This window comes from Trematomus bernacchii, unplaced genomic scaffold (assembly GCF_902827165.1).
Source record: "Trematomus bernacchii unplaced genomic scaffold, fTreBer1.1, whole genome shotgun sequence".
In the NCBI taxonomy this organism is placed as follows: Eukaryota; Metazoa; Chordata; class Actinopteri; order Perciformes; family Nototheniidae; genus Trematomus; species Trematomus bernacchii.
In genome coordinates this window covers 2212346-2238494 of record NW_022987973.1, presented here as the reverse complement: position 1 = coordinate 2238494, position 26149 = coordinate 2212346, and the positions used below count along the sequence as shown (strand labels likewise).

Sequence of the window (26149 nt, the reverse complement as noted above, 5' to 3'; positions counted from 1 at the left end):
GAGTTGGTTCCTTAGGCATGCCATTGCAGACATTTTTCCAAATCTAAATCTAACAGTAACACTTTCACATTATCTATGGAGATCTACTGGATCTCAGTTTTAACAAGAGGCCCTGGCTGTTACACTGACTTGGCTGATAAGGACATGGTTAAAACCCTGGATGAGGGCATTGGATTTAACGTGGACAAGCTGCTGATAGAAGACGCCTCATCCATAATGTTTATGCCTGAAATGCGTTGTGCATAGTGGCTAAATAATCATCACATCAATTATGTTTGTGTGATCTCACATTTGAACCCTGCACGTCTAATCCTTCCTGGTAGGTTGAATTACAGCAAAAGTTTGGCACACCAATATTGTACCACATCGACGTTTAATTATAGAGGATGGAGTGAAATATTCCAGTATTCACTTCCTCCGTCCTCCACACGGGAACTGAGTCTCCATACATGGGCCTCCAGCTCTACCAGGTGAGCTACTCATATCTAAAAGAAAGGGGCACAGTATACACTGTTTAAACATCTTTTGACTCCCATTTTTGTCTGCGAGTTTCTCAGGAGTTAGGGTCTGCACACAGCTTTGTTTTTTTGGTCTGACCCTTGTTGGAGCAGAACACTTCTGCTACGCGCCGTTCGTTGGATGAGGCTGGATCTCTATTAAATTAAGAAAGGAATTGAAAACACCGGAATCAAAGTTATAACAAATTATCTGAGTTTACTTCTAGTAGGAAACCAAACACATATACAAGTTATACAGAGTACTCGAGCACTCCGGACTTTCAGGTTTGTGATGCGATGCGGATAAATGCGTCAGGATCAAACCACTCATCAAACCAAAAAGAAATTGGACTTCAGGTTTGTGATGCGATGCGGATACAGTTATCAGGACCTGCCAACTCACCAAACCCAAAAGCATTTTTACACTCCAAAACATCAGTATTCATATCTGTCTTTGGGGCGGAGATTTGTCGAGTCTTCCTTCCCATTTTTCTCCCAAGCGAATTAGAGAGCCCCTGGGGAGGAGCTGTTTAAACTGACCACCTCCCCCAAGTGCCCTGACTGGCTGGATTCGCTTCTGGCCGGGTTCAATCAGAGGTCTGACCAGAGAGTGAGATCCCAAGCCACACCAGAGGCCTGTACTACGAAGCTGGTTCAACTTAACCTGGATATGTTGGAGTTAGCCGGTTGGCGTAATCCAAAACATACGCGCTGGCGCTAAACTGTACTACGACGCTGGATATCAAGTGGATCGCTCAAGCCGCCGTGTCCTATCTAGTTAGGTGCGCGTTCACATGAAAGGGGTGGTATTTGGAGCATTCGACCAATCTCAAACACGGAGAAGCGTACTGACAGCGCAGCGTCATACTTCCTGAATGAAAAGTGAACTTTAATATTAGTCAAATATGAGGAAGTTAAACTTTAAACATCCATGACTTAAACACTTTACCCAGGATAAAAGCCATATAGCTGCACCTGCAAGGTGAATACAGCTGGTAAAAGAAAAAGTGTTTGAATGCGTACATTAACAGGTTTATGAAATCACTGCCCCGTCCAAGACACGAGTGGATCTGACTTTAATTACATTTGACTCGAGTGTTTCGTCAACTTAATGTGTTGCTTAAAATAATGCTTCTGCATACAGTATGTGACACTGTGAGTGTTGCACGGCCAGATACGGCTCAGCTGACTCAAATAAGGAAATATATGATACATTATGATGTGATATGATATGAATGATAATGGGACACATCTACGTCTGCACTCACAGTGCCGCGGACTGTACTTAATGTTACTCTGATCCGGTTACTTATGTCGTGGCAGATATTTAAGTAAGCTTTCTTAACGCTAATGTTATAATAGTCAGATTGCTCTGAAGATGGGAGGGGATATTCTATTAATTTTCACGTTCACACAGTCAGTTGATTTTGGCCGGTCGTCTTTCCTGCAACGGCAGTTTAAACTGTATTTCCTTTCTCCTCCTGTCATATGAATTGATCGCTTTAAACTCCGCACAGGGAGCTCTGATTGGTCAGCAGGCAGTGCTTTCACTGAGTTGATCTCTTAGCCTGCAACCTAACCTGCTCCGGAGCAGGTTTGCCGCTCAGCATAAGTTACCATGGAAATCTAGCCTGCTAAAAAGAGAACCAGCGTCGTAGGACCGGAAAGCCCGAGATTTCCCTGAATTTAGCCGGCTAAGCGAAAATCCAGCTTCGTAGTACAGGCCTCAGGTCAAAAGTCAATGTTTATCTTTACCTTATCTTACTCTACATTCCTTTCCCAGAGGATATTTTCACCTAAACTATCCTCCTTCAGACATTTAAACTCTTCTCCACCTATTTAACGATGTCTTTTAACGACTTAATGACGACATCTGCTTTTAGGGGTGATAAGAAGGATGTTGGTGTGTGAGACACAGAATCTCTGGATCAGTGAGTTTGAAAGTAAGAATAACATTCCTATTCTAAGTGAGTTATCAAAACCCGTTTGTGATTACCTAAAACAGTTCAAACAATACATGTTCACTAAAATACAGTGTAGAATCATATATTTTTACTTCACCCTGCAGCATCAAGGTTAGACTAAACTGTGCTTCCACTTGTCAATCTGCAAACTAAAATGCTTTAAAAACAACAACATGCATTGTATCAGTATCTCATTGACAATAGAGACCACAAACAGAGCTATGTTACACCACATAAACAATGAACTTTGTGTCTGGATTTATGAGTTCTTCACCACAATAAATCAGTAATGCATACACAGCCATCAACAGACAATGGTCAACTAATTGAATCAAATTTCAAAGGTCTTAAAAACTTCACATGTGTATTTTCAAAAGGCTGTAAAAGCCAAACAGGGCCACATATTTCCTGCATGATGGGAATTCTGGGAATACTATGAACTGTTCCTATATGGCACCTGTTGGTATAAATCTGAGACACAGGAACTGATTTTTGTATAGACCAATTAAAAGGCAGGTGTTTTTTTTGCCAATATTTATATTACTTTTATTATTAAAGAAATAATGATTACGATGTGTAAATATATGACAAGAAATGTGTTTTAAAACCGGCTTAATCAAATTACTCATATCTGAAAGAAGGGGTTGTTTTTAAATACTTCAGATTTTGGATTGGCAAATTCCTTGCCATAAAACAAATGTGATATAAAAAAGTTCTAAAGAAGCCATGAAGACGACTACTTGGTCATTTCTACACGCAAATATACTGAACACATGTTGTCCATGTGTGATGGTCCTGGAGAGGATAGAACATACTGCATAAAAATACCTCTGCCTGCACTATAGAGAACTCAAAATATATAATTAATATCTAAGTCTTTTAAAAGTACGTGTTTCTTTTATAAATGTTTACATGGACTGGCCCCCCCTTCCTTAGGGGAATTCATCCACAAAAAAAACCACTGGACGCTGCACTAGGTCAGAAACCAGAGGAGACTGTGAGGTCCACCGCAGACGGACCACTTTCGGACAAAATGTCCTCTCCATTAAAGGCAGCTCATTCCCAGCCTCCCAACTGAGATACGGGATTGTCCCACTCTCAATAGCTTTAAAGGTCAACTCAAAGAATGGTTGAGAAACAAACAGACGTGCAATCACCGCTAAATGCACTTTAACACAGGGGTATCTCCTCCTGCACTTTAGGTAGCTCTTGTATCATCTCTTGCACTTTATATGTCGTTGCTGCTACATTGTACTGCCATGTCATAAATACTTGTGTATGCTGCTCTTGCTCTTTTTGCATATCATGTATTTTGTTTTTGCCATGTTTGTCAAATGTAATTTTCTTAAATGTTTTATGTGAGGGACTGCGGATGCAAATTAGCTTAAAGCTAAATCTGGCACTGTTACGCTTGATACATTTTAATGTTTTAAGTGTTCATTACTGTGCATTGTCCCTGCCAAATAAACGATTAAATAAATAAAAAGAGACCGCTGAATTGAATCCCTGACCCTCAGAGTAAATCATTACTTGTTGGAAAGGTAAAATGTGTGGATGTCTATCTCTCCATGTATCCAGGGTGATAGGGTGACATGGATTGCGCCATGAGCCGCTCTGATCTCTGTATATGACTGGCATGCCTGGCTGGCTGCTTAACAGTCCACAAAACACATAGCAGCATGACAACACAGTGACAGCTGATGGCCTTAAAAAACTTCATAGGAAGGATATCAACTGGAGCGGCTAAGAAATCAAATATAAGCATAAAAAATGCAGAAGAAAAGGGAAAAAATGTGATGCAAAACGCTTTTAAATGTAACTTGTCCAACCTTTTAGAATATAATCTTGAAACAAAATGTAACTACAACGTTTTTCGAGCAATTTGTTGGATTCAAAACAATGAGCATTTTTATTAGCTTTATCCAATTCTTTCTATGATGGATCAAGACTTAGGGAGTTGGGGGATAGTGCTTTGGTGTGATTTATTATTTTGACTGCTTGTTTTTGTGAGGATGGGAGTGGAGAGTCAAAGCAGTAAGATCACAACATACTATGCACTCAACAAAACACAAGCAGAATAGTGAAGACAAGTAAAAAAGGAAGTGTAGTAGATTTCAATGGCTCTTTAGAGAATGACAAAATACTTTCAGTGTCAGTGTGTTCATAAAGTATTACATAACCCTGTAATCTTATTCTTTGTATGTCATTTCTATCCTCTAATGTTGTTTTCATCCATTAATTTATATGTATCTATATTAAGCCTGATTCTCCTTCTCAATGTTTACTTGAACATGTAAAGAAATGAATTACTTAAGTCGACTATACACTTTTATTACCCAACGATTCTTCATCTTCACAGGTTGTGTGACAGCTGCGGGGGTGCCGGCGGCCCCATGAACAATCACGCAGTGGGGGGTGGCGAGGGCTGTTGAAATGCCAAACTTCTGCACACTCTCTTCCATGCCAATATATCCACTGTGGTCCTTTTGCTATATAACCCTCAGGCATGCATCAGCTGAGAGAGGAGCTGGACACAATTGTTGATATACCTCCACAAGCACCAAAGCCTATCTGATTGCTCTTTCGGAAGTTCAGTTATGCTGTGAGGGAGTGGCTGAAATTATCCTTGAAGACAATCAAGCCTACTGGCTAATATGACAGTTCACAGAGGGAGAAGAGCTTTCACAGGGGCTTATCCAATCAGCTGGGTTTGTTTTGTATGAATAGCTGTGATCAATGGGGAAGTATAACAGTAGCAACTCTGTTTAAATAAGTTTCAATACATGATTTGTTAAGGCAATGTTTGAAATCCTTTAAGTTGGTACAGTCAGGTGTAATTGTTTAATTTGAGTTTCTCCCATGTATTTTCTTGGTTATCATCCTGGGTGATAGCAGGCTAAGAACATTAACTGTATCAGCATGTTTCTTCCAATAATCCCCCTCAGAAGTTATACTACTTTTTGGAGCCTTGTCTTTTTTTCTTCCTGCCTGTCACTTGAGGGGTGTTAGAAAAAGGAGTGGACTGGGAGGTCTTGGTGTGAGGGGGGAGTGCCCTCCTGACGTCTGTACCCCGTCACAGAAGTGGTACAATTTCTTGGAAGAGCGAATCACTGAAGAGATCCAGATAAAAAGACAGGTACCACGTTGACAAACAGCCGCACTTGTTTCAAAAAAAGTATTGGATGTCCAGTCACTGCTTGCCAAACTGCATATTTGACGCATACAACCCAGGCGAGTTCGCACTCCATCTTGGCGTTCAGTGTGGTTCAGACGCTCCGATCATTTCTTTCAGTTTATTTAGTTTTTTTATTTGCGTGGAGGAAACCCCAGACAATAAGCAGCCATGGATGCCATCAAGAAGAAGATGCAGATGCTCAAGCTCGACAAGGAGAACGCCTTGGACAGAGCTGAACAGGCCGAGTCAGACAAGAAAGCAGCCGAGGACAAGAGCAAACAGGTCGGCAGCCAGTGAGAAATGCGCACCGGTGCTTTTACGCGCTGGTGCTAATGGCACGGTGCGCCTAGTAGCACTTCGTTATTCCTGCATGTAAAATATCCTGGGACTGAAGAATAATATGGGTGTCTTAAAGAATTAATAAAAACAAATTGAAATCATAAGGTTGCGTTTTTCCATTGTTTTACTTAATATTTAAGCTGCATGAAGTGGGAATTTTGCATTTGACTTTCTTATGATTCAGCTGTGATTTTTAATAATAAATATGTTCTCACAGCCTAGATTGATTGGTTTCTAATTCGTTTAAAAAGTGTTTAGTATGTAGAGCAAACATTTATTGTTTTCACACCTTAGAGATTTTTCACAGACACCATCAGGTGCCACATACTTAATGTTATTGACTGTGTGGATAATGAATCTGTCTGCATGTTAGTAAATCTCCTCTTGTTTTTTCTGCAATGAAGCTTGAGGATGACCTGTTAGCACTGCAGAAGAAGCTGAAGTCAACTGAGGATGAGTTGGACAAGTACTCTGAGGCCCTGAAGGACGCCCAGGAGAAACTTGAGCTCGCTGAGAAGAAAGCCACAGATGTGAGTTTGGAATTACATTTCAGTACCTGACTGGTGGGGAAGCCCCATCGGGTCACTCATTGCCTAATGGTTTGACCCTTGGGTCCCATGAATATGATTAACAACCCCCTATATTACTCTAATTATTAAGTTTTGCAACAAGTAATTATGGGAGACTTGTGGGTTGAATAGGATAAAAAAAATGAACGGTTAAATGTAGCTCTTGGTAAATGGTAAGGTCCCAGCATCACTGGCTTACCGGTGCGTTCCCAACTCATTTGTATAAAATCTCAGCCAGTGTAGGGTTTCAAGGGGGGCATTTTACAAGGAAATCCCTGACAGATTTGCGGTTGTTCTGGTTTCAGTTGACACCTCACAATTATGTCTTACCTTGATGAAAATACCTCTTTATTGACTGCTTTAAATATTACACCAAATAGGCCTGATTATATGTTACAATCTGCCACAACAATGTTGAAAACAACAGCACAAAAACAATATTCAACAACTTTATTGATTGATTGAATGACAGGGCAACTACAAAAGTACATGTCAGATGCATAATACGAGATTCCCTTAAATACAACTTAACTATAAACAAACAAATACACAAACAAAAACATAAAAATAAAAATAATTCCATAATCAAGTTGCAAAAAAACAAAACAAATCAATGCACTGCAATGCAAACATTTGTGTGTGTCTGCACACAATTTCTATATAAAGATATATCATAATTATTTGTTTATTTAAAATGTGTATAAATGATCTAAATCTATAACGTAAGCTTTCAAATGTAGTTATTTAAAATCAATAATAAGGTCGTAAAATAGAAATAGACCCTACTCCAGTGAAGGACAAGTACTGCAAAACTGTAGGCCTACTTAAGGACAGTACTTTTAGTTAGACTCCATCACTGATACTCATAATACTACTATTAATTACAACAATAATAACCACAATACTACACAAATATTATTAATCATACTAATTATTATTATTATAGTATGATTACTATTAATAATATTTTTGTAGTGTTGTGATTATATTAGGCTGTGTTAATTCATCAGACGATTACATATACTATGATGTACACAATTGTAGCTTAACTGCTGAATCTTCAGTGTAATGGTTGGAGCTGGGATTTTAATAGGGTTCATTACAACACTTTATGAATTAGACAAGAAGTAGGAAAGTATAACATTAATTTAATTAGAAAAAAAACATTGGAAATTAGCTAAATTCATAAATGTTTATTTATTCATGTGATAAACAGTACTTTGAGTTACATTGCATCACTGATACTCATAATAATGCTATTAAAAACAAAAATAATCACAATAATAACAAAAATAGTAATAAGCCTACTATGATTCAAGCTGTGTTCATTATTCAAACTATTATAATTTTACATGTAAACATTTTAGTTTAGCTGCTAAATCTTCAGTGTAATGGTTGGAGCTGGGATTTTGATAGGGTTGGCTCAAATTACCAGTAGGGGATGCACGCAAAGATAGTTTTAACCATAAGTGACACAAAGTAGGAACAATTACATGAATTTGATTAGGAATAAAACTTTGTAAATTAGCACAATTATTATATGTTTTTTGTATTCATGTGATAAATTGTAGAACAAGCGTGGGGTTAATAATCGGTTACTTCCGGGGTTGGTGGCACGTCCCAATCCTCATCAGCGGTCGATTAAAGGCGGTGGGGGTAGGGATCAGACGCGCCGCATCTCCAAGAGTGTGTGTCTGCGTTCAGCCTGCAAAGAGCCGAGTGAGCCAAAACTAGCTTAGCTGACACAAAAAGAGCAAAAATGGCCGGTGGGAGCTCTCTGGATGCTGTGAAGAAGAAAATCAAGTCGCTGCAGGACCAGGCCGATGTGGCGGAGGACCGTGCAGCGGGACTTCAGAGGGAACTGAACCAGGAGAGGAGTGCGAGGGAATCAGTAAGCCGCTATTACATTTAAGGCAATTAGTCCCCAGACTGTCGACGGCATTAGGCGTAAATCTGGTCAAAAAGCGTGGCTGCAAGGCCCAGACAGACGGTTTAATACTCTATCGCAGGTAGACATGCTTGAAATTATCTGTACTGTAGGATGCAAACACACGATGAGCAGTAGATGATAGGGCACCACCCCGGTATGTCCCGAATAAACAAACAGCCCTGTAACAAGTAGGCTAATGTTGCAGCAGCAGCACCACAGGACCTCTGAAATCTTCTCTTTGTAAAACTGCAGCAGGCTACAAGCTAGTTTGAACACAAAGGAGCTTATTTCCCCACTTCCAAAACATTGAATTGTAGCCATGTTTTGTTGCTAATTATGTCTGGGACAGGATAACTTAATCACTGTAACACAGGGAATTGCAGGCTCGCCTGGCAAGAGGGGAAGAATGGTGGATATATGAGTCTAAAAGTGTATGTAAGTGCTTCTTACACGGGGTTTGAAGATGTATTAAAAGTAGATCCATCCAAAATGCCACTTGCTTAACAAATAAAATGTGCACACTGGTGCATCCCTCCCTTGGGTTTGTTCCTGACCCAGCCCAAGCTGCCATAGGAGTGCAAGGGATGGGCTGGATGTTGTAGGCCTGTGAATACAATTGAAATTGATTTAGGGCTATACTAATGAACTTGATTTGACTCTATGATCTTGTTGTTTTGCTCTCCTAGGCTGAGGCAGATGTAGCTTCCCTGAACAGACGTATCCAGCTGGTTGAGGAGGAGTTGGACCGGGCTCAGGAGCGTCTGTCCACGGCGCTGACCAAGCTGGAGGAGGCTGAGAAGGCTGCTGATGAGAGCGAGAGGTGGGTACCCTCACCTGGAGAACAGACCCACTTGGTCCACTCATACGATACGCCCCTCTGTTTGTTGTACTATTCATATACATTTACCCTTACATTATATGAGATTTTAATTTCCTCATCGCCTTTAAAAGTATCTGTATGTGAAGTATACTCTTTATGAAAAAGACTAATGTTGCATGGATAGGACAGTATTTCTGAAATGGTGTATTCTTCTAAACTATATGCTAAAAATCAAATCATGCACCTGATGCACTCTGCAGGAGTGCCACTCCTTACACCTCAGTGCTGCCACTGGTGGCTGGAAGTAAAATTGCAATAATGATCAGTAGGATCTAATACATTTAAACACAGGGATAGAAAAGTAGTTTTGCTTTGCATAATAGGACAATTTCTCAATTGTTAATATACAATTGATTATAGGACTCCTGGAAAAATGTAAAAGCACAACTGTGGAATTTTGATGAAAACACAAGTATTGTCTTTAAGCGTGACGTGTGCAGGTATTTACAGCATAATAGAGTCCCATTTCTCACTCTTGGCACTTTGTGTTTATGTTGCATACACACCCGGTCATCATTTGCTCTCATTTTGAACACTACCAGAATAAGAAAAAAAATACTGTCTGTAATCCATCCAGCCATCCGAACCATCATTCATTGTCATCCGATGTACGTCAAAATATATGTAGTCTTTTTTTCACTATTCACACCTCCTTAAACATCGTGATACTGAATTAACTAGGTGCTTGGTGGTAAACTTAATTTAAAAGCACAATAGAATGCATTTTCATGGTCAGTTTATAAGACAAACTACTGAGCTTTGTCAGTCTTATAAAAGGGAATTATCATAACATTGGCCTGCTGTTGTGTCTTTGGTGCCCATGACTTGCCCTTGATACTTTTTCTTTCCCTCAGAGGCATGAAGGTCATTGAGAACAGGGCCATGAAGGACGAGGAGAAGATGGAGTTGCAGGAGATCCAGCTGAAGGAGGCCAAACACATTGCAGAAGAAGCTGACCGCAAATACGAAGAGGCATGTTTCTCCGCTATTCACGGCACTTTGAAATTTGAGCGTAGCAATTTCTACATTCTTTCACTTCAATGTAGCAGCTGACGTCAATTCACACTTTCTTCCGGATGTATATTATTGGCACTAAGTCATTAAATGATCAGTGACAATAGCAGAAGAAATGTAACTCCTTCTGATGTATCATGTGTTGACTTCAGGTGGCACGTAAGCTTGTGATCATTGAGAGTGACTTGGAACGTACAGAAGAGCGCGCTGAGATGTCTGAAGGGTAAAAACACCCCCCCCCCACATCTATTCCTCATAAAGTCAAAACTTTCAATACCATTTCAGACTCATTCCGATTTCTGTTTGTTTATGGCATCCTTCTGCTTGTGAACCAAACCATACATCAACAGAAAATGCTCTGAGCTCGACGAGGAGCTGAGAACCGTACAGAACAACCTGAAGTCTCTGGAGGCCCAGGCAGAAAAGGTAGGGATGTCTGACCAAGAGGATACATTCCAATGAACCCACATTATAAACCCTTTATAAGTGTTTTAAACTGTCTTGTATATTTGCCTAACTCTGGCCTTTGTATGCAACCACAGTACTCGCAGAAGGAGGACAAGTACGAGGAGGAGATCAAGATTCTCACAGACAAGTTGAAGGAGGTGAGTTATCTTGGAAATCCATCCTGTGTTTCTATTTTCTTATTATATTCTATAGAGCAACTTTCAAACTAGGGATTTCATTGTCAACTATACTGTATATATTGTTTTTCTTAAGCGTATACTGTATATGTATTCTGCTTTCTTTGTCAGCACCTAAGTGATTTAATTCCCTGAAGGGCTGTAGCTAGTAATGTTAACTTCTTGATGTGAATTGCTAATGTTTGACTGTGTGTCTCTGTTCAGGCTGAGACTCGTGCTGAGTTCGCTGAGAGATCAGTCGCCAAGCTTGAGAAGAGCATTGATGACCTGGAGGGTATGAATCTTTTCCACTTCGTTATTACGCATTTCAAAAAGTTGTTTTCACAAAATGTAGGGGAGTATTTGTCACAGTGCAATTGTGATGTACAAGGCAGTTACTTCTCAAAAAGCAACAAAAAGGTCATCTTGTTATAAAATATAGGGACTGTCTATCGAGGGAAAATACCAAGCGCTGATGCCCGTGTGATATTATTCATGTCGGCTTCATTTCTCTCCACGATGCTGTTTGGCACTCTGTTGTAGTCACTGTTCAAGGCCAGCTCGTCCCAGGCAGACCTCACAGGGTCATGGCACATGTGATTCAGTTTCTTAGTGACTCCTCAGGAATTTAACACAACGTCAGCAGCTGGTCCATTTGCACTCCCTATTTCTGTCCTTCTTTTCAGTTTCTCTTGTTTGTGTTTTCCCTTTTGACTTCTGTTCTCTGACTCTTATTATTTTTTCTGTTCTGTTCTAATTTTATTACAAATCTTTCCCTGCCACTTGAAAAATAATTGCCACACAATAGACGAGCTGTACTCCCAGAAACTGAAGTTCAAGGCCATCAGCGAGGAGCTGGACAACGCCCTCAACGACATGACCTCCATGTAATTCACCACAAGCTCCTTTCTGCTGTGTGCCTTAGATCTCATCACCCCTAACCAACAAACAATAGCTCCCTCTAGTGGCATGTTTGAGTGCAGTGATTTATTTTATCTAGTTTAATTACAGATTGGTGGATTTTATTTGTATCCTCCACTGCTTGTCTATCCTCTATGTTTGAGTGTGAACTAAAGGTGTAATGCATGTATTTTCGACTAGATTCTTAGCTACATTTCCCAAAACCTATTCTGGTTAACTAATCACTGCGTGTTAGTTTTTCTTTTATTACTCTATCCAACATAGCGACATTAAAGGTAGGGTAGGTACGTTTGAGAAACTGGCTCGAGATCGCTAGAATTTGAAAATACACAACCGGAGAAATTCTGCCACTTCCTTATAGAGCCCCTCCTCCAACACACAAACGCGCACATGACCAATGAGGGCACGAGATAAGTTTGTGCACAGATGGAAGGCTGACAGGCAGGTAGGCCATCCAGTTATTTTAGCCGGGCCGGCTAAAATGATTGGTCATACTTTTTACAGTACTACGGCTTCCACAGATGACATTTTTTTATGGATTTTTTGTCAAAGCACTTAAGATATTCATTGCTATCGGGATGTTAAGAGCATTCCATGGAATATAACAAAAAGTGTATCTCGAGACGGTTTCTCAAACTTACCTACCCTACCTTTAATTGTTCTCGTTTTCTATCGTTTTCCAGCTCAGTTCTGCATCCCTTTCTTGCTCCTTTGTTCTGCATGTCAATATTCTTCCATTCCTCTTCATTATTTCTCCAACCCTTTTTGTTGTTCTTCTTTTTTCACAGCTAAATGTTTACACCCCTCTCCCAGAAGCTGGTTGATCATCACCTCTCTCCTCTGCAGCACAGCCCAACTTTCTGTCTCTGTATTTCTTTTCTGCCCCGTAACTACTGCGCACTGGGTTGTTGCTGCTGCCATCCCTTCCTTCATTTCTCATACAGAACTTTGAGCCGTTTTTCTTCCTGTAAAATAAACACACTTCCATCTCTGCCAGCTTTTCCCCCTTTCTCCTGCCATGTTTCTTCATTTTTATTTGTCCCACCTTTTTTAATTTCGTTCCTGTTGTCTTTGTCTTTTAATTTATTTTGTTGAGTAGCTTTCAAATAAATTCTGAAGCTCCTCCCATTCACTGTTTTTTATTTATTTGTTCTCAGTTTGTGAGGACCCTTATGGAGTGCAAAGGCAGTATTGGGGTGTTTGTTATATTTACATGAATGACAACCGTCCTCTTGTCTTCATTTGAATTAGAAGAATATGGCAAAATAACCAGAAGTCATGACCTGCGTGGATATAGGGTTTATTCTGCTTCATGTATTGTTACTGCAAGTGTGCAGTACAAATATAAAACGTAACGCAATTTCCACTTACTTTATATCTTTGTCACACTTAGAAAAATCAACTGTGCCTAATCAAGGATCTTTGCATTTAAACGACTGACTCAAACCTCTTTTAGAATAATCATTTGTGTCTAAATCCTCAATTTTAACGAAGCATTTACACCGCTTGGTAATTGGATGATTCTAGCCCCGTCCCTGCACCAATAGTCATAGGCTTCTTCCAGGCCTTACTCAAAATCTTTGTGGGGGGGAAAAAAAAAAGATCTCAGCAAGCGCTTAAGAATTAATGAGTAGGTGATGTTGCCATGGGTTACCAGGATATCTACTGACATCTAGTGAGACTTATTGGCATGACAAATGGAGTAAGTTGTTGCTATAGTTTGAGTTAATGAAGTCTGCCGTCCAGTTCTTGACTGACCCTTGTTCTGTGATGATCTCCAAAGCACTAACTCTTTGTCTGTTGTACTAACATTTCTTCTGTCTCTTCCCCTTTTCTCTTACCTGCTTTCTGACTGTCAAGACCATCTATACAAGCAGATTGAGAAAAACCGCCTTCTGACCAATGAACTGAGAGTAGCCTTAAACGAGGATTAAACAGGAATGGGCTTTCCTATGCTTCCATTCTTCTGAAACTCAAACGTCCAGGCATATTGTCTAATGCTGTGATATAACAACGGTTGTAGACAGCCGTGTCTACGACGCAAAGCTTAAACCAAGTAATGCTTTTAACAAAAGGGAAACAATGTATGATTTTCACATTATGCATGCTAAAGCTGCGGTTTCTGATTTAGAGATCGGACAACCTCAGACTGTGATGTTGCAGAATGTACTTGATATATTTACTCAGTTACTAACAGGGCTGTAGCACCTGCATGGGGTGCTGTTGCTCACGGGGTGAAGGCCAGTGGGGGACGATTGGGAAAGGCTCCTAAAATGCTGCAGGTGGTCAAATATTCCTTGTAAGACCCTTTTTTATCTGTAGCATTTGAGTCGGGACCCATGTCAGTGTTTTGACCACGTATTGCTAATTTTGCATTAGCAATACAGTTGCTTTTCTTGACAGGCTGTCTCTGATCTAACTACTTTTATGAGTTGAAACACTCTTGAATTCACTCGAGTCTTAATTGTAACAAAGAAGGGAGTATACTTTGGTGTGAAGGATGAATTGGTTAATATAAGCAGACTAGTTGTCTATGAAGACATGTGCGGAAACATGTGCCTTGTGATTAAATGACTGCTTTCTGAAATGGGTCACTAACTGCAGTATATGTCAAAAATCAAAGGTTGGGGAGCAATGCAATTTAACAGTAAAACCTTTAAAGCTTTAGACAGACTGAAAGCTGTCATACGGAAATATAAAGAGGCAAAAAATGAATTTAGGGTACTTGTGGAGGAAGATAATGGGACATAAAAGGAAGGGGTTTGAATGGAAGTCTCTAATGTGGGGTGAAATGGATACTGTTTTTATAGACCTGGATCTGATGTACAGGGTCTAAGGGTCTTGATAAGCATTTAAAACACAAAGAAATGTCCATTATTTTCTCCTAAAATCCGCTCATGCAGTCTTGACTACAGCCCTGTCTATAGCTAGTAAGATATGTACAGTGAGTTGACTCACGTTTCGAGGATATGTATGTACTTATTGAATGCTAACTAATTGTAATTTTTTACATTCAAGTTTTTTCATAATCGGCACATATCTAACACGGTTTGTTAACCCGGCTTTGTCTGTTTTTACCCCATCTTTATTCTGTTTGTTTTTTATGATTTCTAACCAAGCAATGCTATTATTAACAGATAAACTCTCGCGTGCTAAAGAAGAGGGCCTGAGCGTAAAGCAGATTCTGGATCAGACTCTAATGGAGATGATAAACCTTTGACCCAGCTCTGTTCCTCTCCACACGTTGCCTCATCTGCTCTGAATATGGCTGGCTCCCGTATATGGCTGCTACAGATGATGTTGGGCCTTGTGTTTATGTTTCCTCTGACCTTGTGATCCTGAAGAAAAGAGCTCTAGACAATGTAGCACACATACACACATATCCAGTTAAACTACACTGTTTCCGTTACACACTGTAATCAAAGGTCAGTCAAAATTCACTGCATATCATTAATACCTTTACATGTAAACTTTGTGCACAATTATTAGCAAGCAGTATTTTTGAGGATTATTTTAATTATTGAACAACTACAATGCTATCGGTGCAGAATAATTATGCAACTAAAGGGAAAAACGAAAATGTTTCCATTTCATTCAGTTTATTTTCATCTCACATCACCTGATATGTTTAAATTCAATACGCATTCAAGTTATACAGCTTGGAGTTGAAAAATATGCTTATATATAAATATATAGATATAGTCAAAATACTCACTAATAATTGTGCACACAATACGTCTGGAGAATTTGCACTTTTGGGGGGAAACATAATGAACATAATCATCGTCAGCAAAGTCATAAAGTAAGCCAAGGTCATAAAAGGGACTTTTATTATGTGTACTTTCGTGAAGTTGCTTGTGTGTCTTTGTTTCTTCAGTATTCTAAACATGTATTCAGTGTCAGCGATGTTGTACACAGTTTAGCAATGAAGGAATTCTTAGCACAGATGCTTGAATGTACTGTTTGACTGGCTAAGTAAAAGAAATGTTTACACACTGTACTCACTTTTCTGTTCATTTCAGAAACATTTTATTGTGTCTCTTCCCATTTTATCTTGGAAATGTAAAGATCATGAATAAACAGTTGGATCAATTATCATTTATTCCAAGTCTGACTTCTTTTAATGGTGTGAAAAACGAATGCTGTGCAAAATGTAAATGGTGAAATAAACGTTCACTTGGTCATTATAGTGGCTATTTTATAATATGAAATACTTGTGGTACTTTAAGCAAATCACGAAAAACATACAGGGGAAGCACTTGTTTTAAATGAGAAGCTAAACACATTTTTGAAATGTGGTAACCATGAGTTATAATCACACTGTATTGTTTATCATCACCAGAGCTATGAAACTTGATTTCTGTGATTCAGTGATTGTGTTATTAACAGAAAGAAAAAAACGTTTCTACCTAAGACTGCTTATCACAGGTTTTGGCCCATGTTGACACGAGTTACATGCATTTAAACCAAGAGTGGTTTATTTTTTTCCCCTCATAATGGTGTTATTTGAAGAATGTTTTTTTAAAGTGCATAAGAGGTGAAGTATGTAGTATTTCCACAAAAATAAGTAGAGATAACATATTGCATTACAGAAAAACAAAAATAAGATTGTTGTGTATTAGGTGCAAGACGAATGAGAGCACACGTGTTCTGTTTACCAGAGAAGGCCAACATATGTTCTAAACAAACAAAAAATAACATTTGTCAAAATAACAGTGCACACTTCATGCATTTTTGATATTGGAACAACTCACGAATATTTTTTCAAATCAATGAAATCTTCGGAAAATCTTCTGTTGGAGTTTTAGTTTTCAACCATGTGTCAGAGGAACCTTTAATATCACACAGTGGATAAATTGTGTGTCAGTTCATGTTTGACAAAGCTGTCATTTAAGTGAGGTAAAATGTTCAGTTTAAACATTTTGGTCATGATTGTTTACAAAGAACAACATCAGTAGTACTCTGTGCTTTGGCTGTGGGACGTATATTAAAAAATGGCATTGTAATTGTACATTTGTGTTTTGTATTGCCAGTAGCTTTTCCAACTTTTCTAATCTGTCGTATACTGCAAAACAATCAATGTTTAAGAACACAGTAAATAGTTAAACAAGAAACAGTAGGCATTGGTCTTGCAATATAATCTGCACTATTTTATTCTCTCTTCTACTCTGTTTCTTCTTGCACAATTTTTATTTTAAAATGTCTGTTATTGTCCTATACTATGTTGCATTGTTGGAGGAGCTTGGGACCTAACTTTTTCATTGCCATATCTACACTGTGTAGGTGAAGTACTGTACTGTGAAGGTACTCTGCATAAAGCCTGTGAATGTTGAAGCTAGCATGTAGCCTGCCACAGCTCCTCCTCACCGCAGGGGGCGCTGTGTTCGGTCGGCAGCAGAGGAGGAGAAGGAGGCGGAGCGGAGGTGAAAGGTCATAGCTGTTCAACCCTGCTGGAAACCCCAAAGACTTGAGAGAAAAATATGGGTGAAAATGAAGATTTTACCGTTGTTTTACAAGACAGCAAGGCGGCATACGTCCTCAGCAATGTTGCCGAAGTCATCGAGCGAATCCTGACCTTCGTTCCGACCAAATCTCTCCTCCGGATCGCAAGGTATCGAAACACACTTGCATGCTAAACACTGAACTTCGCTAACGCTAATGGCTGTCGACTGGAAGTGAAAGTGTTCTGCAGACACATATTGCACAGTTAGGAAGCTTGTGTTGCAGCCAGATTGTTTTAAACAGTCCTTTTAGTCAACCTTGGTGTGTAATTGCTTGCGGCTGCCCAGTTGTGTTTTCCCGACAGAAGCATAGCTAACGTCCGAGGTGGAAAAGGTACTCAGACCTTGTACTTCAGTGAAAGTAGAAGTACCAGAGTGTAGGAATACTCTATTACAAGTGAAAGTCCTGCATTCAAAATGTTACTAAAGTAAAAGTAGAAAAGTATTAACATCAAAATACACTTAAGACTACCGAAAGTAGAAGAACTCATTATGCAGATTGGCCCATTTCAGAATAATATATATATATATATATATATATATATATATATATATATATATATATATATATATATATATATATATATAGTTAGTTAGTTAGTTAGTTAGTTAGTTAGTTAGTTAGTTAGTTAGTTTTACTTTTGATTCATTCAAGTGTTATCAAGGCTGGTAAAGGTGCAGCTAGCTTTAATGACTTTGTATACTGCAGGGTAGCTTGTGAATTTACTCCAGGTGTAACTAAAGTCTGATTTAAGTGTTGATTATATTTTACATCATTAATCCAAATATGTAACGTAACTTAAGGTATTAAATAAATATAGTGGAGTAAAAGTACACTGTTTACCTTTTGAATTGTGGTTGCAAAACATTGTAATACTCAAGCAAAGTACAAAACCACTAGCTAACGTTAACTCTCATACCAAGTTTCAACCAGTCTAGCAGGGTGTGTGTGACTCTCCTCACTGTGTGTGTGGCTCTCCTCAGTGTGTGTGTGGTTCTCCTCAGTGTGTGTGTGTGGTTCTCCTCAGTCTGTGTGGTTCTCCTCAATGTGTGTGGTTCTCCTCAGTGTGTGTGTGTGTGTGTGGTTCTCCTCAGTGTGTGTGTGGTTCTCCTCAGTGTGTGTTTGTGGCTCTCCTCACTTTGTATCTGGCTCTCCTCAGTGTGTGTCTGTCCTTCTCCTCAGTGTGTGTCTCCTCAGTGTGTTTGTGGTTCTCCTCACTTTGTCTGTGGTTCTCCTCAGTGTGTGTAGCTCTCCTCACTTTGTTTGTTCTCCTCAGTGTGTGTGTGGCTCTCCTCACTCTGTCTATGGTTCTCCTCAGTGTGTGCAGGCTGTGGAGGAACTGTGCCCGCAGGGTGCTGAGGACCCAGCAGCAGCTGGACTGGGTGTCCGCCTGCGGACCGTCCAACCCGAAGAACCATGCTCTCTGCAACATGCTGGCCGAGGAGGTGGAGGTACGTCATGAACAGCTGTTTGACGTTAAAAGCGAAAATAGACTGACCATTGGACACATTTTCTCCCTGTCAGCAGCAATAACTCACCATTCTTTTATACATATTTTTCAACTGTGCCATCCTGACTTGACAATGCAATTCTTTACACTGCAGCAGTTCAACTTTGGTTACTTTAGCAATAATACTGCTATTCTTTTTTCGTACTTCGTACATTTTTTTCAACAAATATTCCAATTCATACAATTGTGTCAATACATTTTGACACAATTAATCATGAGATCAGTTTATCATCATATATGAATTAACACTGATATATATTTTCTTTAAGGGCCTGTTTTTTTCGTACTATTTCATATGTATTATGTTAAGTGGTGTACTATAAAGCATTTTCTCTTAACATATTTCTTCTTTCTTTTCTTAAAATTATTGTGTCTGTCTTTAGAATGGGAGCAACTGTGACAAACCCTAAATTCCCCTGGGATCAATATTATATACTGATTCTGAAGATCTATAATTGCCCATTACAAAGTTAAAGATAATAGTTTATATAACATACCATAGTATGATACACATTCATATGGTAGTATTGTTTTGAAGATTTGCTTAACATGCAATGATACGAAGCCAAAACATATCTCTACTATTATCTTTTGTAGTCTTGGGGAAACCTGCAAATGTGTCCTGGAGCTAATGTTTTTATCCCTTGTATACATAAGTTGTTGGGTGATGTATTGCGTTTTGACAAATGCTCTTTCCTTCTGATTCTTTTCAGAAAGTGTTTCTCCTGCCCAAAACTGTGCTGGCTCTGGTAGACTGCGAGGCCTTCAATGGACAAGCTTATTGCTACAGACAAAATAAACGTTAGTATTAGACAGTGCTGTTGGAATTCATTACATTGTGTTCATTTAACGATATGTTGTAGCAATAGAAGAATTCTCTCTACTCACAGAGAAAACCACAAGCATTCACATTCTAGAAGTGTTATGCACATGTGTTTAACATCTGACAGATGGATACATTTGTAACTGAGGTCAGCTTTACAGCTATTAACAGCTTTGGGCCTTATGTTCAAGATGGTTCACAAAGATGGATATTTTACAGAAAATACCTAATTCCCTGAAAAACCCCAGAACCTCACCTCAATGATATGAATTCTAAAATGCATACATATTGCACGTCCTTTTTGAAGTCATTCAGCACTTAAAGCACAAATTGCTTGAACCAGAAACATGTATTAAAGGTTTCTTTCTGAGTTTCTTTATAGCCACAATAAGTAGTGATGAAGTTTATTTCCCGGTTTCTATGGTTACCTGTAGTTTAATATACCTTATACATTGATTTAAATCAGTGGTATAACTTTTCACTCGAATATACATATATATATATATATATAGATACAACACAGTAAAAAGGATAAGAATCATCATGAACTTTTTAATAAACATGTTAATTTTTCTCTCCACTACTCAGAAGCAAAAATGAGGCGCCACAGTCTGGACCCATTTGAAGAAGTGAACCGGTTCTTCCCCAAAGGCTGTGACATCATGGGTGTGGTCGCACCGGGCATAGTCAGTGAGTGTTCCTCTTTTCTGTCTTTTCATTAGGGTTGGGAACCGAAACTCGGTTGAGCCCGAGTATGGCATCAATAGCTAGCACTAGCACCCCGGACCCGCCGCTTGCATGTCCAGAAGTGCCAGGTACAGCTAGCCGCGACACACCGTTCTCTTTGCCATTAAAAGGAAAGCTGACCAGAGGAAAAAACGGAGGAGTTTCACAGAGCGGTAACAGCATTTGTGATCAAAGGGCTACATCCCTTCTCGGTTGCCGAAGCTCCGTCATTTAGGTATGCAAGGTTAAAAAAAAAAGTGTGACGATAGTAGGGTACTTGTACAGTAAAAGCCAGGTACTGTTATAAAATGTATGTCAGTAGGTTTCCTACTGCTACCTCAGTTGAAATAAAGCACAGCTATTGTGTATTTTTTTAATTTATAAAAATGTCAGTTAAAAGCTTGAAAATAATTAAGATATTTTTCCTATCTAAACATTTGACCTCTTTCTTTTACAATTTTGGAATCGAAACGGGGAATCGATAAGCAGAATCGATACATTTCAAACGATACCCATCCCTACTTTTCATATTTCCTCATTCATATAGATCAACATTAAATCCCTGCCAAACCCCCTTAATTAAAGGTCGCATTCACACCAGCCTTGTTTAGTCCGTTTGTATCGAACCCTGGTGCGTTCAACCGCTTGGTTCGTTTGGGTTGGTGTGAACACAGTCCGAGACCTCTGATGTGAACTAAGCAACCGAACTCTGGTCCGCCTAAAAGAGGTGGTCTCGGACCGCTTGCTAGTGAACTCTGGAGTGGTTCATCGCCGGTGTGAACGCAGTCCGCACCAAAACACAGGAAGCCTAGTATTTACGAGTCAGAATGCGGATGTCTTCAAAATCTTTAGCGAAAGAGTGAAGCAGAATGAACTGTTGAACAGTGTCGTGTAAAGTAAAAATGCTCCATCAACTATACATAAAGGTCAGAGCCACCTGTCGACGATGAAACGCCCCTCCTTACTGCAGAACGTCTCTCATTATGTGTTATAATGTTTTTTTAACGCACGTCTGATTGTATAATCATATGTGCGGGCCGCTAGGGTCGGTTGATCTCCAGATTAACAGCAGCATGAAAATAACCTGCCGATGCTCCATGGCGGAGGCTACGGTAGAGATTGCTGGGATTTGCGTTTTTTTACCCCCTTAATGTCTGACCAATTGTTGAACAGCATTTCCGTGCACATGACTTGTTTCAAGTTTATAGTCAACTTTCTGAAAAATGAAACAATGTAACAAACTGTGGTCTGGTGCGCACCAGAGAAGCGGACTATTAGGGGTGAATGCGACCAAAGTATGGGTTGCTACATAAGAGAATCCTTTAATTCAATGTTGATATCAAAAGGTTTATTATATGAGCTTTAAGACTTTGATGGTACAAATATGTGACCTTAGCATATTTGTCTCATAGCATGCACAGAAAACAAAGCTTAAGTTGATTAAAGATGAATAGTTCACCTTTCAGCTTAGAGGACTAAGCATTCATCTGCTGCTGCTGCCTGGTTGGAAAGCACCACTGGTGGCTGGCGCTCCTCTGCCTCTGATAGATGGCCTAGTCTGCCTGGTGCTGTGCTCCCCATTCCTCCATATAATCACAACCCTGCGGAGAAGTGACTCTCCATCAGCCATGTTCTCTTTCTTCATGATGATGGCTTATCAGGCTCCCGTCGTCTATCAGGTTTAATGGCAGCCTCAGCTGTTTGCGATAACACTCATTTTGTGATATTGCAGCTGAGGGACAGCACAAGGTCACCGCGCACAGCACGTCTGATTCAATTGAATTACATCTTTGATTGGATTGAATTTAAAGATTACTTGTAATAAGTCTGCAATATAGCCGCAGGTGGGTCTCATTATTAATGCGTGTTTTAGTGGGGCTGAATGGTAATAAAGACATGACATGTGATACACGTCCTAGCAGACACAGGCCAGTATTTCTGCATTATGAAATCCATGAACTGTCCCACTGTGGAGGATGGGAGGTACTAATGTGCTGTATTTGCTCACTTTGAATACAGTTACATCTTTTTGTAATGTAAAAGTTCATGCTATCGATTGGTTGTGCAACCATACCCGCTGTGTGGGTGTTCCTTATGTATATGTTGATCTGTCCGAGGCTGAGTAAATATTAATTATGTATCTTTCATTCAGGGACAGTGAGGGTCTCCTGTTCAATTAGCTGAAGTGTTTCCTGCCGTTTGCATTGCTGTCTTGAGTTTTGAAATGACCAAAGTTGATTGGTGAAGCCAATTGAATTGTGCCGTGAGCTGCAGTTCATCTAAATGGCCACTAGATGCTTACTGTATTATCATTTTTCTTTTGTTGATGTAATTGGAGGGCAGGGTGTAATAGATGTATCCTTTATTATGGATATGTCATTTTGGAATATAAGTCTTGTGTCAAAATGTACTCTTCAAGTCAACACTGTTTTCAACATTCCATCGGCCATCAAGAGTAACTCAGTGTCAGAAAAAATTGTTTACTTTTAGGCTATTATAACAACTCACAGACCTTCATCTCACACGACTTATTAACCAAAACTTAATTTCTAACTCATGCCTGCTCCTCTGTGCAGTGACGCCCAGCGGCTCGTTCTCCAGCGTTCCTAAGGAGTACCAGGAGGGGGAGGCGGGCTTTGCCATCATGTTCCCCAGCATAGAGGGGGTCAACATCAAGCCCTTTCATTTTTGCGAGAAGTCCATGTCCCCAACAGCCCTGAAGGAAGCAGGTGAGAGAGGCTCACAACAATTATTCAGTAATCCTGTAAAGGTACCAAGTTCTTGTTTTTTTTCAATTTCTCTCCTGTGTGTACTTTTTTTCCAGGACTAGTTGACAACCCGGAGCTGCGTGTGGTTCTGTTGTTTGTCTACGAGCCGTGTCAAAACGGAGCAGCACGCTTTCTGGTCCAAATACTGGAGCCGCTGGCCAAGAGCAAAGCCCTCATTGCTGGAGGGCTGGTGGACAGTTACTTCTCTCCTCCCAGACACTGGTGAGTGACAGTCTTTCACTTGAATCACAGCTGTTTCTTAGCCATTTTGGGAAGAATTAAGCTTTTATTACAATAACAACAATTAAAAGGGAAACAAAGTTTGACTGAATAGTTATTGAGAATTCCCTCTCATTTTATGTCCTACGTTTCTTTGAGGCTTAATTAATTATTGTATTAAACGGTGCAAATATACAATAAATACATTGTACCAGATATGGTTAAAATGGCAGAGGAAACTAGTGATGCGCAGGTTACAGAGACAAAAGATCTGTTGTGTAAATTGAAACCTTACACTTTCAAAATAAGAGACTCAAAAGAAAACACCCAAAAACCAGAAGGAAATTCCTAAATTCCCACTAGAAAGCTCATCATCAGCACTTTCAATAACATTTCATCAGTAAAACAATTCCTAACCATTTAAAGAACTGCCAAAAGGATTTGATTGGATTGAAAGACTTGAAGTTATGATTTTACCACTTGCTGAGTTAAATTAGCAGCCTCACTTTTGTTCTGTATTCTATTTGCTATATTCTCACTCTCCTATCCTCTCAATCTGTAGCTGTTTGCAGGGTCAATACGGTGTGGCGGGCCTCGCCCTGAGTGGCCCTAAAGTGCAAGGGGCGTCTGTGCTCTTGGACCAAGAGATCACCAGCCCAAAGGCAGCCGAGGCCACCATTGGGCGGCTAAAAGCAGCCAAGATTCCCGAGAAGAACACCATTGGGTTTATGTTCGCCTGCTTGGGGAGAGGTGAAAACTTCTACAAAGACCAGGCCAACGTAGAGGCCGACGCCTTTCACAAGGTGTTCCCCAACACCCCGCTCTTCGGCCTGTTCGGAAACGGTGAGATCGGCTGCGACCGAATTGTAAAAGAAGACTACACGCTGTGCGACACTGACACGGAGAGTCTGCAGCACGAGTACAGTACAGTCATGACCCTCGTCCATGTAGGCTGACCGACCCACATCACAAAGGACCAACGGAAGGAAAACACAACCTTTAATATTCCCGTTTGCTACAGCTGTCGGTACAAGAAACCTTTTGTTCAGAGTTTTACTCGCATTACGACTCAGAATATAGCTGTCACCAGTTCTGCTTGTAAAGCAGGAAATGATCCCTTTAGCCATCATGGTAATGGCATCATTTGGGAAATCCTCTGAGACTGTGTGTGTAAACACAGCCTCATATCTGAACTAGAGTTTCACAAAGATAAAATACAACTGATGTTTCTCTTTTAGTATTAAAATGTGATAGATCACTCTAGTAAAATATATGTGTATATAATTTTGACACACAAGGCATATCTTACCTTTTGACGTCGACCTCATGGTCTGTTTGCTTTGCAGGTGAGTACAAATAGCTGTAATAGTTTTTGATTCAGCGCAGGCACTTTTTATTCATGTAAATAATGCGGGCCCTCTTCGACACAATCAAGATTATCTTGATTTGAATTCTCTTTATTGTTATGTAGATTTTACATAATTTTTCCTTTTTCACACTTATCTCACCAATGAGACTAACGTGTTAGCCGTATGGAAGATATCTATCTGCCATGGTTCTATTGGGTACAGGGACATTTGTCAGTCTTACAGTGCCTCTTTTTTTGTCCACGTCAGTTCATATCTTCTACTACCTACTTTCAGCTGTAAATGTTTGGGCTTAATAGTTACTTCCATGCCTGCATTTTTAAAGAAAAACAAGCCTCCTTAATCAGAAGGAGCAGAGAGAACGGTTGCCCTGTTGGCTGTGTAAGTTACACTGACTAGCAGAAACTCTCAATTTCACCTCAGAAAAAAAAAGCCTTGTCATTGTTTTGACGATGATGTATTTGGTTTCCTTTGCTAAAGTAGTAAAAGGTATTTTTGAAATCCTGATAGTGTAGTCGGAGACTAACTACCTAGCAGCATGTTCAGAAAGAAAAATCAACCTTTTACAGATGCCTTTGTACAAAATTGGTCTGTCAGAATCATTAATGTTGTATTAATGTGTTATGTGGTGCTTTTTTCATCCCTAAGAAAAATATTCTGATTACATGAAGGTGCAATTTCCAGTGTGTATATATACACAGTGTATGTCTGTTGATCAGGTAGCTGTTATATGTTAAGATTCAGCATTTTGATCAAGGCTGCAGCTACAATTCCAACTGTTTACTTTAACAAAAAAATTATTAGAAGTCCTCTTTTGTATATTAATACACGCATCTACCCTTATAGGTTCTGATGATATTAAGGTGTATTTGAAGTTAGTGTTTTAATTGAACAAAGTTGTTTTGGTGTTGATGCACTTTTCTACATGTGCCAAATCATATCTGTTCTGCTTATCCCCTTATTAAATCACTTCCAATACGTAGATGTGTGCCATTTCCATTTATTTCATTAACTCCACTGTTAAATTCCCTACAGCAGCATCTCCAGAACCAGTCCCTGCACAATGGGCGTTACGCTTCCTTACTCGGTTGTAACTACAGGCCTACTACTGTTTTAATTTAGATCACCACTTTTCCTTATTTGCGTACACCCTGAAATGTGAGCCTCAGCCTATAAAATCTGCAGCAGCCCACGTCCAGGCGTGTTTAAATAAAGGAAGAGACGCTTGAGATTGATTGATGTGCGCTTTAACCATCGACTGGCTAATCCCGATGAATGACAAACGGTTAAGCCAATTGCTGTAAAGGCAATTTATATTCCCA

At 39.6% G+C, this 26149-nt stretch overlaps 2 protein-coding genes across 9 annotated transcripts; both read left to right on the top strand.

The window, feature by feature from the left end:
- The first annotated feature begins 5804 nt into the window (after positions 1-5804).
- Positions 5805-16014, top strand: LOC117471739 (tropomyosin alpha-1 chain-like). Of its 8 annotated transcripts, XM_034116944.1 has the most exons (10): positions 5805-5918; positions 6380-6505; positions 9161-9294; positions 10209-10326; positions 10521-10591; positions 10719-10794; positions 10911-10973; positions 11217-11286; positions 11800-11878; positions 12701-12746. In XM_034116944.1, the coding sequence occupies exons 1-10, from the start codon at positions 5805-5807 to the stop codon at positions 12702-12704; spliced, it is 855 nt and encodes a 284-aa protein (XP_033972835.1). In that variant the 3' UTR covers positions 12705-12746. The 8 variants fall into 8 exon arrangements, with proteins under 8 accessions (XP_033972835.1, XP_033972832.1, XP_033972833.1 ...); XM_034116941.1 differs by lacking the exons at positions 11800-11878; positions 12701-12746 and adding an exon at positions 15050-16014; XM_034116942.1 differs by lacking the exons at positions 11800-11878; positions 12701-12746 and adding an exon at positions 13773-15038.
- Positions 16015-17330: 1316 nt separating this feature from the next.
- On the top strand, positions 17331-25809 carry fbxo22 (F-box protein 22). The gene is made up of 7 exons (XM_034116860.1): positions 17331-17523; positions 18733-18865; positions 19638-19725; positions 20336-20437; positions 23050-23202; positions 23298-23463; positions 24023-25809. Exons 1-7 carry the CDS (start codon positions 17393-17395, stop codon positions 24414-24416), a joined length of 1167 nt encoding a protein of 388 aa, XP_033972751.1. The 5' UTR covers positions 17331-17392; the 3' UTR covers positions 24417-25809.
- The last annotated feature ends 340 nt before the right edge of the window (positions 25810-26149 follow it).